This window comes from Odontesthes bonariensis, chromosome 21 (assembly GCF_027942865.1).
Source record: "Odontesthes bonariensis isolate fOdoBon6 chromosome 21, fOdoBon6.hap1, whole genome shotgun sequence".
Taxonomy (NCBI): Eukaryota; Metazoa; Chordata; class Actinopteri; order Atheriniformes; family Atherinopsidae; genus Odontesthes; species Odontesthes bonariensis.
Genome location: NC_134526.1, coordinates 20,329,702 through 20,345,482, shown reverse-complemented (window position 1 = coordinate 20,345,482; position 15,781 = coordinate 20,329,702). Strand labels below are relative to the sequence as shown.

The following is a 15,781-nucleotide window of genomic DNA, read 5'->3' as shown; positions in this document are numbered from 1 at the left end:
TATGTCAAACCTCTCATATACATATGTCAAACCTCTCATATACATATGTCAAACCTCTCAAACACATATGTCAAACCTCTCATACACATATGTCAAACCTCTCATACACATATGTCAAACCTCTCATATACATATGTCAAACCGCTCATACACATATGTCAAACCTCTCATACACATATGTCAAACCTCTCATACACATATGTCAAACCTCTCATACACATATGTCAAACATCTCATATACATATGTCAAACCTCTCACACACATATGTCAAACCTCTCATATACATATGTCAAACCTCTCATACACATGTCAAACCTCTCATATACATATGTCAAACCTCTCATACACATATGTCAAACCTTTCATATACATATGTCAAACCTCTCATACACGTATGTCAAACCTCTCATATACATATGTCAAACCTCTCATACACATATGTCAAACCTCTCATACACATATGTCAAACCTCTCATACACATATGTCAAACCTCTCATATACATATGTCAAACCTCTCATACACATATGTCAAACCTCTCATACACATATGTCAAACCTCTCATATACATATGTCAAACCTCTCATACACATGTCAAACCTCTCATATACATATGTCAAACCCCTCATACACGTATGTCAAACCTCTCATACACATATGTCAAACCTCTCATACACATATGTCAAACCTCTCATACACATGTCAAACCTCTCATAAACATATGTCAAATATCTCATACGCATATGTCAAACCTCTCATACACATATGTCAAACCTCTCATACACATATGTCAAACCTCTCATACACACATGTCAAATATTTGTGGATTTCAGTTGAAACGGAAGGCGTTTCAGTTGAAACGGAAGGCATTTCAGTTGAAACGGAAGGAATTTCAGTGAAACAGGAAGGTGTTTTATTAAACCGGGAGTTGTAGTTTTAAACAGAAGTCATTCTGGTTAGCTTCGTGCATTTTGTGCAATCTCCTGCCGGTATTTTATGAAATAAAATAATCAACAATAGCTCAGCCACCCGCTGAATATCGCACACAAACAGCGGCATTACTCAACTTTATTTTGGCTGCAACGGAGACCCTGCAGCTGGCAAAGGCATGCTGCGCTGGCAGGACGGAAAAAGAGATGCTAAGCGGCTATCCACCGAGTCCGGAGCTGGAGTTGAAGTGATCGGTTGCTGCCCAAGCCTTGTAGCATTTGACAGGGTCCTGATCGTCTCCGTTGAAGCTAAAATACTGTAGACGCGCGCTCGATTTTCAAGTGTAGATAGCACGACCGTGCCTTTCCGAAGCGCAGATGGCGTGACCGCAGTCCGCTGAACACCTCACACAAACAGTGGCATTACTCAACAATATTTTAGCTTCAACGGAGACGATCAGGACCCTGTCAAATGCTACAAGGCTTGGGCAGCAACCGATCACTTCAACTCCAGCTCCGGACTCGGTGGATAGCCGCTTAGCATCTCTTTTTCCGTCCTGCCAGCGCAGCATGCCTTTGCCAGCTGCAGGGTCTCCGTTGAAGCCAAAATAAAGTTGAGTAATGACATATGTGTATGAGAGGTTTGACATATGTATATGAGAGGTTTGACATATGTGTATGAGATATTTGACATATGTATATGAGAGGTTTGACATATGTGTATGAGAGGTTTGACATATGTATATGAGAGGTTTGACATGTGTATGAGAAGTTTGACATATGTGTATGAGAGGTTTGACATATGTGTATGAAAGGTTTGACATATGTGTATGAGAGGTTTTTACTAGTATATATGAAAGGTAAAGCTTTTCACTAGTATATATGAAAGCTTTTCAGTAGTGTGTATGAGAGCTTTTGAGTAGGTTATATAAGAGGTAAATGTTTTCACTAGTTTATGTGAGAGTTTTTCATTAGTGTTTGTGCCAGGTTTTGAGTATAGTATGTGGAAGAGTTTAATTTCATATGTGTATATGGAAGTTAATTCTGATTTATGTCCCTGGTGGCACCTCCTAGGCTTCGCTCAGCTGCTCCCAAGCACTAAAACCACTAACACATATAAATAAATGAACATACAGCATTCGAAATGGTATATATAGAGAAAGATTGAGATGTCTCTTTATATATATCTATAGATATAGATATATATAAATATATGGGGGAGGGGGGGCATTGTAATTTAGAATATTTTTTGTGTAAAAGAGGCGGAGTCAACAGCCTGTCTCCCAGGAAGACTAACGGCTGACGTAGTGTTTTCGTTCTACTGAAGTCTACACAATGTTCTAGAGAAGTTATCTTTCTTCGCCGAGCTGAAAGAAACCATGGATATACTTAATGCCGGAGAGCTTCAGTGAGGCAACATTTTCCGTCTGAAACTGAACTTCTTCGCGAGTCAGGTTAGGTTTTTCTCTTCATTGCTGTGGACACTGTCGTTGTGAGTAACAAACTTGTAGCAAATTACCTACGCGATTACATCTTTCTCTGTTTTTCGATTATCTGAATGTGGGTGCTAAAAATGTCCTTCTGTTCTTGCTGTTTATGCCACAGACTTGTGGTCTCGTCCAAATGACGGTCATGTGATGGTCTTTCGCTTTTCACTGACCCTTCCTGGGCTCACTTTTTGCTAACTTTTTCACGACAAACACACAGCACAGCTGTCCACGCTGCCTGCTATCCTGCTCTGACCAATTATGCTGTGCTGTTTCATGTGATTTTTCTGTGTAATTCAACAGAGTTTTCTCAGCTTCAACGATGGTGCAGGAGTACCAGTCCCCGGTTCGGGTCTACAAGCACCCGTTTGAGTTGATAATGGCGGTGAGTGGTGTGGTTGTGTCCAGAGCCATCTTAGCTCTCATACAGCGTTGGGTTTAAGTTGTGGCAAACTTAAATTTCACAGTGTTTCTTGCAGAATATAGCTACTTGCTACTCTTTTATGTTATTGCTTTCGTGAATTAGCCGGGTCATTGCAGAGAGAGTTGCTTATTAAACTTAGATGTTGAATGTCCATACAAACGATATTTGTACAGTTTCGAAGTAGCTGTAGCTCATTAAACCTCTGGGTATCCTATTTTCTTGTCATATGATGCTTTATAAGAGGTCAAAAGTGATAATTTTGTATGATTGTAATTAGCTATTGGTTACATAACATATTGCTGGGTTGACTATTGCTCTTAAAACTGTATACAGCTGACTAATTGTAGGCGATGTGAGGCTAAGATAAGAAAGGCCGGTTGCAGAGTTCATGAGCAGAAATGTCTCTGGCGATATTTATATAACTCCAAAATAGATTTGAATTTTGCTGCAGCAGCAGTAATGCGTTGAGCCGGGTTCCGATTAGAAGTATTCCTTTATAACATATTGCTCTGTTTACCTGCAAAATTTAATTGTGTCCTTTAAAGTTACACAAGAGCCAAAAAAAAAAAAAAAAAACTCTGCATAGCAAAAGTAGGACAGACTGAAAAAATATATATAGAGAGAAATAAATGTGCTTCTCCAAGATGGGAAGTTTGATTTCACCCTCTTCCAGTCTTGGTGTTGTTTCTTGTTCTTCTGAGTTATACATTAAGCCAAAGGCTTATGCAATATGTGGAGCAAAGAATAGGTTGCTGCTGTGACACTTTATGCTGCCGCTAAGGCTTCTTTACCGCTCAGTCAAAGTTAAGGAAACTGACTGTGGGGTTTGCATTCACGCAGGGGGTCATTTGGATGCTTTCCACGTGAAAGAGCACAGTTCTAAAATCCTTACTGCATCACCGCAGGTCATTGAAAAGGCTCCCAAAATAAGTCTTTTTGTGAAACCTAATAACAGCTCATATGAGAAGATTCAGGTCTCCGGAGCATAAAGGAGAGAATTCAGTGCGCAGTCTACCACCTCTGCTGCTTTCATTTATCTTCCAGCTTTCTCATTAGCCCCTGGCTAATCCTGCCACTGACAGTTTATACTCCAGTTAACAGTCCTAATCAGTGTCCTAAGTAGTACTGAATGTGCACCCATCGACATCACGGTTGTTCCTTTCGTGACACCTTTTTATGACCCTTTTAGGCCTCTATAAAGGAGAGATGCATTAGACTGGCTGTTACGTAGCTTCACAAAGGTACATGTAAATGGTGGGATTGCATTTAACCAATAACATCCAAGGAAACAGAAGTCTGCTTATGCTCCACAGCCACATTCACTCAGTGAAACATAGAAACTGCTGTTTTCTCTCTCAATGTTTCCTGGGTCTGCTTAGCTTAAACACTTGAAACCTTTCCTCTATATTTTTTTGTCCACATTATTGTTTACGTTAACAATTCAGAGGCCGGACAGATATTTAGATGCTGCTTTTTTTTAGGTGGGGTAACCTTTCAGTTTGTTCATTTCCTCGGTGACTAATTTCACCTCATTGATTTGACTGCTCCTAAGCTGTGCCATAGGGGCTTGTGTGTTTTTGTGCCCATATTGATGAAAGACCGTGTGAATTCGGAGCGACGAGTCTAGGTCCAACAACACAGTGTAGCTGTTCAAGTCTTTTAAAATCTTTGTTGACAACTAGGCTTAATTTATGCATGCCAAATCTCACCGTTCTGCCGTTCCACCAAAACGGCAAAACATTTATTATTACTGATATGGCACAAGAGGCAGCTATCCACATAAAAGTTTAGTTCCATCCCTGCCCTTGGTTAAGTTTTTTTATGGTTTGTCATTAGAAACTTTGCAAGCTCCAAAGACACACAGCTGTTGCTGCTGATCCTGCCTGTTCAGTGACTCGGTCAATATTGACAGGTGAGCCCTGAGCAAATTGGGACAGATGGCCGTATGGTTTGGGCTGTAAAGCAAGGGGGGGGGGGAATCACTGCTTGTAAAGGCCGGCACAGCTGGAGCTTGATGCTGTGCACAAGCCATAAAATTTTAATGCATCCTCACCTGACGTAGAAATCAGATGTTGCTGCTCTATTCAGTAAGCGAAAAATGTAGTGTGACCTCATTGTAATGGTACATCCACGCAGCTTTCCTGTCCAAACAGAGGGCTCATAAAGCCCACACTGCAATAAGTTGTAGAAAACAACCTTTGTAGAAAAAAAGAAATACGGAGGAGCAGGAGAGACTTTTCTCATGTCAATTTCTTCCTTTCAGGCTTATGTGAGGAGGTTCCCAAAGTGCTCGTTGATCCCAGTGTTCGTGGACAGTGAGATCATCAGCCAGACTCCAAATGAAGACGGTTCTGTGATTGTAACGAAAAGGCGCTGCACGATCGATGTGGAGGCCCCTCGACTCCTCAAACGGGTACACTTCTGATTGGAGCTTCCACAGAGCAAAGGCCAGAGTTCGTGTGCCACGAAATAATCGAGACCGTTGATATAATCAGATTGTTTGTTCTGACAAACATAAATAAGAATGCTCATTAAACCTGTGTCAAGAGAGGTGGTAATCAGGTGGTATTTTGTGGCATTTGATTACAGGAATTCTTTTCACCAATGTGTGTACATGTGTGTGGATAAAACATTAGAATCCAGTGCAGCTCTGCTGTGGCATCCAGAATGTTCACTTAGTGTGTTTACTCTTAAAGGATAAGATCGGTTTTTTTACATTGGGCCCTTGATTTCACATTATAACATGATGTTCTACTCACCCCTGCTTGTTGTTGGTCATTTGGAGCTGTTCCGAAGATATTCGCGAGGCGTCTGGCTGCTCTCTTGAGATATTCGGCCATGAAACGGTTTCCTATGGGCAAGCTTATACAGGCACAAACTATGCTGTTTATAATTTATTAATTACTCTACACTAGCACTGATAACGTGGAGGTGCGTCGCTTACTTAAAAAAATCCGGGTTACTGTAATTTTGAATTTTTGTCGTAAAGTGGGTGTTACTGACGTCATCGTCGTGCTACTGCCACAGACAGCCCACAGACCTGCTGCCTATTTATTCATTCGGCTAAAATTCAAAATTAGTAACCCGGATTTTTTTAAGTAAGCGACGCACCTCCACGTTATCAGTGCTAGTGTACAGTAATTAATAAATTATAAACAGCATAGTTTGTGCCTGTATAAGCTTGCCCATAGGAAACCGTTTCATGGCCGAATATCTCAAGAGAGCAGCCAGACGCCTCGCGAATATCTTCAGAACAGCTCCAAATGACCAACAACAAGCAGGGGTGAGTAGAACATCATGTTATAATGTGAAATCAAGGGCCCAATGTCAAAAAAACGATCTTATCCTTTAAAACAGTCCAGCAAACTTTTTTTTTTTTTTTTTTTTTTTTTTTTTTCCTCTGCATGTAGATTGCAGGTGTGGACTATCTGTATTTCATCCAAAAGAACACCCTGAACCGCAGAGACAGGACCCTCCATATCGAGGTCCGCAATGAGACCTTTTCTAACAGAGTCATTGTCTATGAGTGCTGCAGTTACTCGGTGAGTCAAACATAATAGTCCTTGTGCTCAGGAAGCTACAGAGGTTGATTTCTTTGTTGTTGTACTTGTTTTATTGTTTTCCTGTATCACTTTTACAAATCCTTGTGGCTAGTGGGTGATACATAGCCCCTCCTAAAGGCATTAAGAATACGTGATGCTTGAATTGTTTATCTTAAGATTATCCCACGGTGTTCTCCAGGCCCCCATATTGTCACCAGTTTTTAAAAGTTAGTGTCATGCCTGTTAGTCACTCCAATAAAAGCAAGCCTGATTAAAAAGGATTCGATTCAGCCTCTGCTTCTGTACTTTTCAGTGACTTACAACAGACTGAATTAAAGTAAAGTCCAGACTAACCTCTTTTTTTTGTCTTCCTCTTCAGGTTCATCCAGAGAATCAGGACTGGACGTGCTTTGAACAAACGGCTAGTCTGGACATTAAATCCTTTTTTGGTTTTGAGAGCACAGCAGAGAAGCTAGCAATGAAACAGTATGCTAGTAATATCAATAAGGTCGGTATATAAAAATTGACTGTTTGTCCATATCTATCATTAAACGTTTTTACAATATTCTTTTGCTAATACTATATACCCACCCCCCCCGGGGAAAAAAATGGTCTTAAGTTCTTGTGTCTTTCAAATCTAATAGGGTAAAGAAATAATTGAGTACTACCTCAGAGAGCTGGAGGAAGAAGGAGTAACTTACATCCCACGTTGGACTCCCCCTGTTGAATCCAGCAGTGTGGCTGGAAGGCCCCGGCTGCCGCCCCCCTCCACTGCCAGAGCCATCCCAGTGAACAGCGGCAAGGATGGGCCGCCTGGTAGAGAAGCGGGCGGTCCCACAGAGCTCGTGGCCGGTTCGCCCGACGGTCAGTGTGCACTCACTAGTTTTAGTGGAGTACGAGAGAAGCTAACACACGGAACACAAGAGCAGTTTAAAAAAACGAAGAATACCAAAATGCCTTGTGTCTTTGTTAGGCGACCGAGTTAGTTTTACAACTTCACACAAATCAAAATAAGATTTGAAACAAATGGAACCAACATTTTAAGTCAAACTATCTCATCAGATCATGCAAGCTAAAGGCTTCACTTTTATCTCAATCATCTCACTGCCCGCTTAATCATTTTCCCTGGTGTTGAAATTAAATCGCATAATGCAGAGTATTAGACATCTCTATGTGATGCATGCAGTATGTGCTAACTTTACACTGTAAATGTGCTTTGGCCTGTAGACAAGTTGGATGCTGACTACATCAGACGTTACCTAGGTGATTTAACGCCTCTGCAGGAGAGCTGTCTTATTCGACTACGACAGTGGCTACAGGAAACCCACAAGGGCAAGGTGACACATACACAGATAATGCAGTTTGGACATTTATGTGCACGACACACTCATTTCCAAGAGCCTCACACAACCTTCACTTCTACTCAGCTGTTCCCTCCATACTTTATTCAAATTCAGACAACATTTTAACATGAAATTGTACATGCTTAAGTCAAATTTTGATTTGTAGTCAACTTTTATTTGACAATTAGGTTTAGTCTGGCTAGAAATTAGACTTCATGACTAGCAAATATTAGTCATTAGACATTGATTTAGAATGTAAATTTAAAAACCTCGAACAAGCTTTGACATTTTCTGCCTCCTTCCTCTTGTCCTTTTTATTTTTTCTAAAGCTAGATGCTGATTTAATTCTAAATTATTAATGACAAGAGCTTGTTTGTCATGACTGAAATTTCTTACAGTTTCAAGCATGTTTTTGGCTTTTCTCCTCTGAGATTGTAAACTGTTTTTAACCAGGTTGGTAAAATTCCTTGTTATCAGCACTGACTTTAGTTCCCTCCGCATAATGGATGGGATTCAGGTCTGGATTCAGTCTTGACTGGTGTGACTGTATGTTTTGGATCATCGTCTTGTTGGAAGATTCTCACCATTTCCTGCAAGAATAGACCGTATCTATTGGTGAAACAAATAAAAAATCTGGCTTGGGCATAAGTAGTTCTAACGTTAACTGTATATGTGTATGTAGTACTGTAGACCACATTAACTGGATGAGCATATGTTGGTAAAGGCATTCATTTGCATTTATCTGGAACTGGAACTGTGCAGAACACTGAATCTGGGTCTTTGTGTACAGATTCCAAAGGATCAGCACGTGCTGCGCTTCCTCAGGGCCAGAGATTTCAACATCGACAAGGGCAGGGAGTTTTTGTGCCAATCGCTTACCTGGAGGAAGCAGCACCAGGTGGATTTTCTGTTGGACACATGGGACAGTCCACAGCTGCTTCAGGATTATTTCACTGGAGGATGGCACCACCACGACAGAGGTACTGAACGTAAACAAGCACCAATGAATGGAAAAAAGGCAGAAAGTTTGATTTTTGTATATCTGTACAGTGTCGGCCGGTTAATTATTGACTGAGAGGTCGGAGCACCATCTATCATAACTCCCTGTTTGAACATCAGCCCTTGCTTTTAACAGATCATAGCTAAGATCGAGCGCTTTGAATGTCTGCTTGCTAAATTAATACCTTTTGAAACTAAATACGTGCAAAGGCTCCGATAAACGTTACTATTGATTACATTGTCACAGCTTATTTTGTTTTCTTGTGCAGAGTGAGTTTCTCTTTGATTGGTCCTCAGCAGAGTATAATGTGTTGTTTAGATGGCCGCCCGCTATATGTGCTGCGTCTGGGTCAAATGGACACAAAGGGCTTGGTGCGAGCTTTGGGAGAGGAGGTGCTTCTGAGACAGGTGACACGAGCACATGGACAAGATTTATGTGTTTGCGTGTGTGCATAGTTTTTTGTTTTCATTTAACATATGTTCAGAGCATTAATGCGACTGCTCTGTGACGCAGGTTCTGTCCATCATCGAGGAGGGACTGAGGCGTTGTGAAGAGAACACCAGAGTTTATGGTCGTCCCATCAGGTACTTGGATATGACTGTATGTTGATCTTTAGGGGTGTGCATCTACTCGCATGCAGCATACAGTAATGTGATGTGTATTCATATTTGTTGGTCAGCTGTTGGACGTGCCTGGTGGACCTGGAGGGTCTAAACATGCGTCACCTGTGGAGACCAGGAGTTAAGGCTCTGTTGAGAATAATCGAGGTGGTCGAGGCCAATTACCCCGAGACTTTGGGTCGCCTACTTATAGTGCGTGCACCCAGGGTTTTTCCAGTCTTGTGGACCTTGGTAAGAACAAATGTCTCTGCTTGCGTTTGACGTGCCACCATTAACGTGATTTCTATTATTCGCTTCCTGGTAGAATAATACATGAAATTGTGAGTTCAGACAGTCCAGATAGAGATTACAGACATGAGCGAGCTACAAAGAAGAAACGGGGAGGAAAAGCAGACCAATCAAATGTTGACAAAAAGAGATAATTACAGCCGTGTGATATGCTGAGAATGATCCACATGGGAGACATTATTGCCAAAGCAATAGAGAAGTAGAGCAGGATAATAACGGCGTTAAACAAAGAGCTACAGATGAGCGGTAATTTATGTACACAGATGTATGATAGTCAACCATAACAAGAATAGAAACACTGAAAGTAGTACACAGCTGATGCATAAGATGGGTCAGTGTTATTCTGGGCTCTAACAGTTGGATCCTGGAGATGTGAAAGAACAAAATTACAGTTGGATATAGAGAATTTGAGTAAATACAGACACGGGGGGGCTAGGTTACACCATCAACCAGCCGACCGCTTTATTCTACATACATGAATGATTAGGTTTTTACAGTTCATATAAGTGACCCCGCTGCCTTTTTGCATTTTCTCTGATTGACCGTTGTATTTTTTCCAGGTCAGTCCCCTGATTGATGAGAACACCCGTAAAAAATTCCTTGTTTACGCTGGAAACGACTACCAGGGTCCAGGAGGCTTAGTAGACTATATCGACAGGGAGATCATCCCTGATTTTCTTCGAGGGGAGTCCATGGTGAGGTTCATTTGCTCATTGGAATATTATTCACATTGCAGACAGTGGATAACTTTAGCCGGTAACCAGTTTAGTTACATACAAACTTCACAGATGACCAATTTAACCCCTCAGATGTTGACTTTTGAACTGTACTCTGATAACAAGTTGGAAAGTCGCAGCAGTTATGTCCACTTGTTACATGCCAGTAACCTACATTCTGCATCCTGTTTGTAGTTCATCCTCTTTGCTTTTATGACAGCATTTGCAACATTCGTGAAGTGGATGAGGACAGAATTGTTGAGGTTGTGAAATAACCCAAGATATATATACGACCCACAGTCCCCTCATCACAGAAACAAATTGTCTGGTGATTGCTCTTCTGCTGAGAACCCAAGTTAAAGCAGTGTGTGTGAACTAACAAGTTTAAACTAATGTCTTAATGTGGCTGAGTGCATCTCTGTGGCAAACGTTTTATTGTGCAATACAATTACTTTTACGATAGTAGGAGTAATTATGTCCCTTGGTCTAAGTGCACATGAAATCCTACTAAATAGTGCAACAGTGCCACCTGCTGACATCCTTTGGTACCTGCATTGTACCGTTGCTACTGAGGTATAAGATGAAGGAATATTAAAAAGAGCAGGCATGTGGTGGCCTTCTTACTGATCACTTTGTTCTGCTGCTTATTTATATATTATATATTATTATTATTATTATATAGATATTATAGCTGATCAAACTGCATTTTTAAAGTTTAAAAAAGGACAGCTACGATGGGGAACTTGCAATTAAAGTCACCACAGCCCACATTTATTGTGTCGCCAGGCGTGCAGGTATGACACGCCGCAGTAGTGGGTCTCAGTTTGAGCCTTTCTGATATGCTCTGTAACAAACCAATTGCCCATTAATCTGGTTTGTTCTGGGGTGTTTTTTTTTTTTTTTGTTGTTCAACTTTCCCAGAACTTAGTTTCCCTTTTCAAATTCAGAATGAAAATATCTTTTTCAAAACTGCATTTCTCAGCTTCAGCTCGTGGTTTTATGTTTTTGTTCTGTTTTCAGTTAAATGGAGTGTTTCGAATGATTTGTTTTTCACTGTATTTCATTTCCGTTCCGCACGGCGAGACAGTCTTTTTCGAGACAAGATTGTTAGAAATGCAGTCGACAGACTGCGTGAATTCACTCAGGTTAGTTGAGCTCTTCACCATGTGTTGTTTTGTGGTGAAGGAATGCTGGATGGGAAGCTTGTGTCTGTTGTTGTCCGGAAAGTCTTATTGGATAGGAACAGAATATACGCGCTGCTCAGACAACAGATGGCTTGCCTCAGTTGAGTCAGACATTGCACACCATGAAATAACAGGTTATCACTGGACAAAATGCAAAGTTTTCTGAAAAGTCACTCACTAAAATCTTTACTTGTTTGCAACATGAAGTTCGTAATTGAGCGACATGCGGCCTCTGAAACTTTCCACTGAATTATTTCTCATAACTCAACAAATGACTTAACTATTGACAAAGAGAATGCACCAAAAGCACTGAACATTTTCCTGTGCAGATGTTACGTCTGTCAAAAAAGCCACCTCTACAGATAGTATCACATGTTTATATTCTAGTAATGTGACTTCTTTTTGTTTTATCTTATCCAGTGTGACATCCCCGAGGGGGGTATGGTCCCCAAATCTCAGTACAGGACTGCAGAGGAGCTGGAGAGTGAAGAACACTGCCTGTTGACTGACTCCATCTATAAGAGTGCCAACATCTTCAAGGGAGCTCCCTATGAGGTGCATTCTCAGCTCTGACCATGTGTTAGGCTAGCCTCACTCTTTTATTTAAGTGTGAGAAGTTTGCTTGGTTCCTTTCACTCAGTTGATCTTATGCTCTGGGTAAGGCTGCCACCAACTGAAAAATAACTGGCATTGCATGCTCGCGCGAGTGCAGTCTGTTCCTCTCGTGTTTCTGATCTCCTCGCATCCTTGTCCAGATGCTGATTGAGATCACAGAAGCGTCCTCCGTCATCACCTGGGACTTTGACGTGTCTAAGGGAGACGTGATCTTCAACATTTACCACTCCAAAAGAGCACCTCAGCCTCAAAAGAAGGACACTCTGGCAGCTCACGGCATCACCTCCCTCGGAGCTTTTAATGCCCAGCTGATAGATAAGAGCTGGGTGCTGGGCCAGGACTACAGCATGGTGGAGAAGGCCCTCCCCTGCAGGGAGGGAGAGAGTGTACAGGTGAGAGCAGAAATGCCGGACGTATAAAAAGGAGTCATTTAGATCCGTCTACTCTTCTTTCAGCTGTAACTGAGCCTTGTTTGTCCCTGTTTGTTGCATCAAAGAGCTTCATCATGCAGATTTCCCCCCTATTTTTATTTTTTATTCATTTATTTATATTTTTGAACAGGGCTCCCACATAACGCGCTGGCCTGGCTTCTACATCCTCCAGTGGCGCTTCCACAGCTCTGCAGCCTGCGCTGCCTCCAGCCTGCCTCGTGTGGATGATGTGCTGGCCTCCTTGCAGGTTTCCTCCCACAAGTGCAAGATCATGTACTACACCGAGGTGCTGGCCTCGCACGACTTCAGGTAGGTTTATTTATGCTGCTGAGCTCTGCTCCTTGTATCGCTTACTTCTCTTGTGTGGATCCTTGGAAGACGTATGCTGTGATTAGGGCTGCTGAGAGGACCTCCGCGGTGCGTGTCCAGGCCACCACCGCACGCCCCCTTGCACGCGCAGAACAACTCGAGAAACTAAAAGAGTTTTTAAGACTGCACAGTAGATACAAAGCGACTGACAGAACTGATACTTTTTTTAAGCCAGCACAGTAATAATGATACATTGTATATTCCCCGCAAGGCAGGAGAAACACATTAACACAGCGAGGTGCCGCGTTTCTGTCGTCATCTTTGGTGAAAATAAAGACGACAGAAACGCGTTTGTTATCTATCTTAAGGTGTTCCCTCAATAAAACACACATGCACCATCATTGCATAAATTGGTCAAGGGCCATGCTTTCCAGGAAACATCAGTGAGTAACTTGATATCAGTCATGTTCCTTAACTTTTAAGTTTTAGGGCCTGTAGGCCTATTTAAAAAAAAAAAAAAAAAAACATTTAAAAAATGTGCCGTGCCAGAAATAAGCTCTAACAACTTCGCGGAAACAGTTAAAGTTCAGCTTGGGTTGGTTGGACGGCGGGCAGTCCAACCAACCCAAAAAACTGTATCCCGGACACTTGAGCTCAACTGCTGCACTGATCTGCTTCGTTTTTCTCCGTCATTACTAAACGAAACGTGCGCAGGTCTGCAACAATGTTGATATTTGCCATGTGGCACTGGCAACAATGTTGCAGAACTGGGGTATGCGCTGCTTGATCTCCGCTATGTTGGTCTGTGAGCGAGTAAATGACAGGCAAAGCAAAGTGAAATGTCAGAACCGCTGGGGAAAAAAGACGGATTATGCGCTCCATTTTCATCTAACATTGCGTGTCGTGGAAAGTAGCCTAATGAACAAAAATGCGATATCACCGCATACCGCGCTGTTGAGCGGCTATGAGTCACCGTGGTAGGAATTCCCTCACCGCGACAGCCCTAGCTGTGATTGGTTTTCTGTGTGTTTCGAAGACAAACAGGAACTTTTTCTGTTGCACATTATCCTGCTTTCCACTGGGATTAAAAGGCTTTGTAACAGATGGGAATGAACCATATGTGAGCATTAACATTTGTTTTCTCCTCGTATTATTATTATTTCTAGGGGATCCATGACCAGTCTGGAGTCTTGTCAGAGTGGTTTCTCACAGCTAAGTGCTGCTACAACTTCCTCGAGCCAATCGCATGCCAGCTCCACTATTTCAAGGTAGCATCAGTGCAGCAGGTGTCCAAAGGCAACAGTGACTGAAACTCACTAACAATCAGTCCTTCAAGTGCCTTATGCCTTCAGAGACACTTGTTTTAGACTCACCGATAAACACTTTGAACTAAATATAACAATTGATGGTGAGACAAGTGTAAGTATTATGTTTTGAGTGGATCTGTGAAGTTTCATTGGTGTTAGAGAACAATGTCGTCATTAATACATAGAAGAAGACCTGTACCAAGCATTACAGAAAACGAAGGATATACATGGCAAACAGCAGTTTTAGATGAGTGATAAGAATTAAAAAGAGACTCATTGGCACGGTGGAGCTTTTTCTTGTGGTGCTGCTGTCATTGTCCACAAGATGTCAGTGTGCTCTGTGACTAGAACCGGTGTCAGATCTGCAGTGTGCTCAGCTCTTGGTTTAACTCACACACCTCATTTGGTCTCTTGGATATCAGAAGAGTTATTGAAATAAATACATTTATTGCAGTGTTACATATTGTTGTGTGCGTCTTTGTGCCAGAAGTTTTGACGAGCCGAGCGGCTGTTATGTCAGTGCTGACTGGAGAAGTAATGGCAAATAATCATAGTTAATCTCCTTTTTTCTTTCACTATCGTTGAGGTGTTAAGAATAAATTATTTTTCAAAAATACAACCCACTCTGGATTTGATGTAATTATGTTTTTGTTGTTTTGTATTTTTTTCCTTCGCTTGTTAGGCATAGCTGCTGAGTTATCTGAAGCAGCTAATTTGAATGCAAGATAGCGCAGTCTCTTGTGATCTGGCGCGGGACCAGGCAGACAACTGATTTACATAAAACTTTAATTTCCATGAACTTATCAGATGCTTCCAGCTAAAGCTTAATTGAATTTTTCTGTGCTTTTTTTTTTTTTTTTCTTCTTCTTCCTTTGTCTGTTTGCAAACTTGTGTCATATTTCTGCTCGTCCCGGTGCAATTTAACATCTGGCGGATTGAGTTTCCGGAGAGGGCCTGACTGAATACGAGCCTCACTTCCTGCTGGTGTGTCACGATTGCTCGGGAGAGGAAGCGCATCGACTTTGCCAGAAGCTAATGACCTCTTACGACCTGCGTTGTTCACACAAATGATAGCATCGTATAGCTCATTGCTCTTCTGAGGCTTGAAAACTATGTCTATCACACATGTAACATCTGGTTCTGTGTACAAATGTATTCCTACATGTAGCCAAGTTTGATTGACTTGACACAACCTTGTGAAGAGATTCAAGCTGACCTACAGTATTTCCCTCAAGCACTCGTGTGATTAAAGATTTCATCCGGTGATGGACATGAGTCAAGAAAGGAAGTTATTACAGTTTGTCTTCAAGAGGGAGAAATGATACGTTTACCAACTTAATCACAAGTAGGTCAGTCTTTAAGCCAAAATTGCAAAGTGTCCGATGTCCTCTGAGGAATTGAGTGTTTTTTAACACGCTGAATGGCAAATAGACAAACTATTTTCATCCAGTTTCCTCAAGCCAGATAAAAGAATGTCTGGAATAAACCACATAATATATCAGCAGTGGAATTCCGCAGGCAATTCATCTACAACCCCAATTCAAAATAAAGTTTTGATGCTGTGTAAAATGTCAATGAAAACAAAA

General features: G+C 41.6%; 1 protein-coding gene across 2 annotated transcripts; it reads left to right on the top strand.

Annotated features, from left to right (window-relative positions):
- The first annotated feature begins 2,201 nt into the window (after positions 1–2,201).
- sec14l1 (SEC14-like lipid binding 1) lies at positions 2,202–14,814 on the top strand. 2 transcript variants are annotated; one of them, XM_075453698.1, is made up of 16 exons: positions 2,202–2,383; positions 2,720–2,801; positions 5,104–5,253; positions 6,251–6,382; positions 6,762–6,890; positions 7,027–7,246; positions 7,610–7,719; positions 8,516–8,705; positions 9,044–9,132; positions 9,239–9,309; positions 9,405–9,576; positions 10,194–10,328; positions 11,954–12,088; positions 12,289–12,540; positions 12,710–12,888; positions 14,055–14,814. In XM_075453698.1, exons 2-16 carry the CDS (start codon positions 2,739–2,741, stop codon positions 14,158–14,160), a joined length of 2,133 nt encoding a protein of 710 aa, XP_075309813.1. In that variant the 5' UTR covers positions 2,202–2,383; positions 2,720–2,738; the 3' UTR covers positions 14,161–14,814. The 2 variants fall into 2 exon arrangements, with proteins under 2 accessions (XP_075309813.1, XP_075309814.1); XM_075453699.1 differs by having other exon boundaries at positions 2,202–2,421.
- The last annotated feature ends 967 nt before the right edge of the window (positions 14,815–15,781 follow it).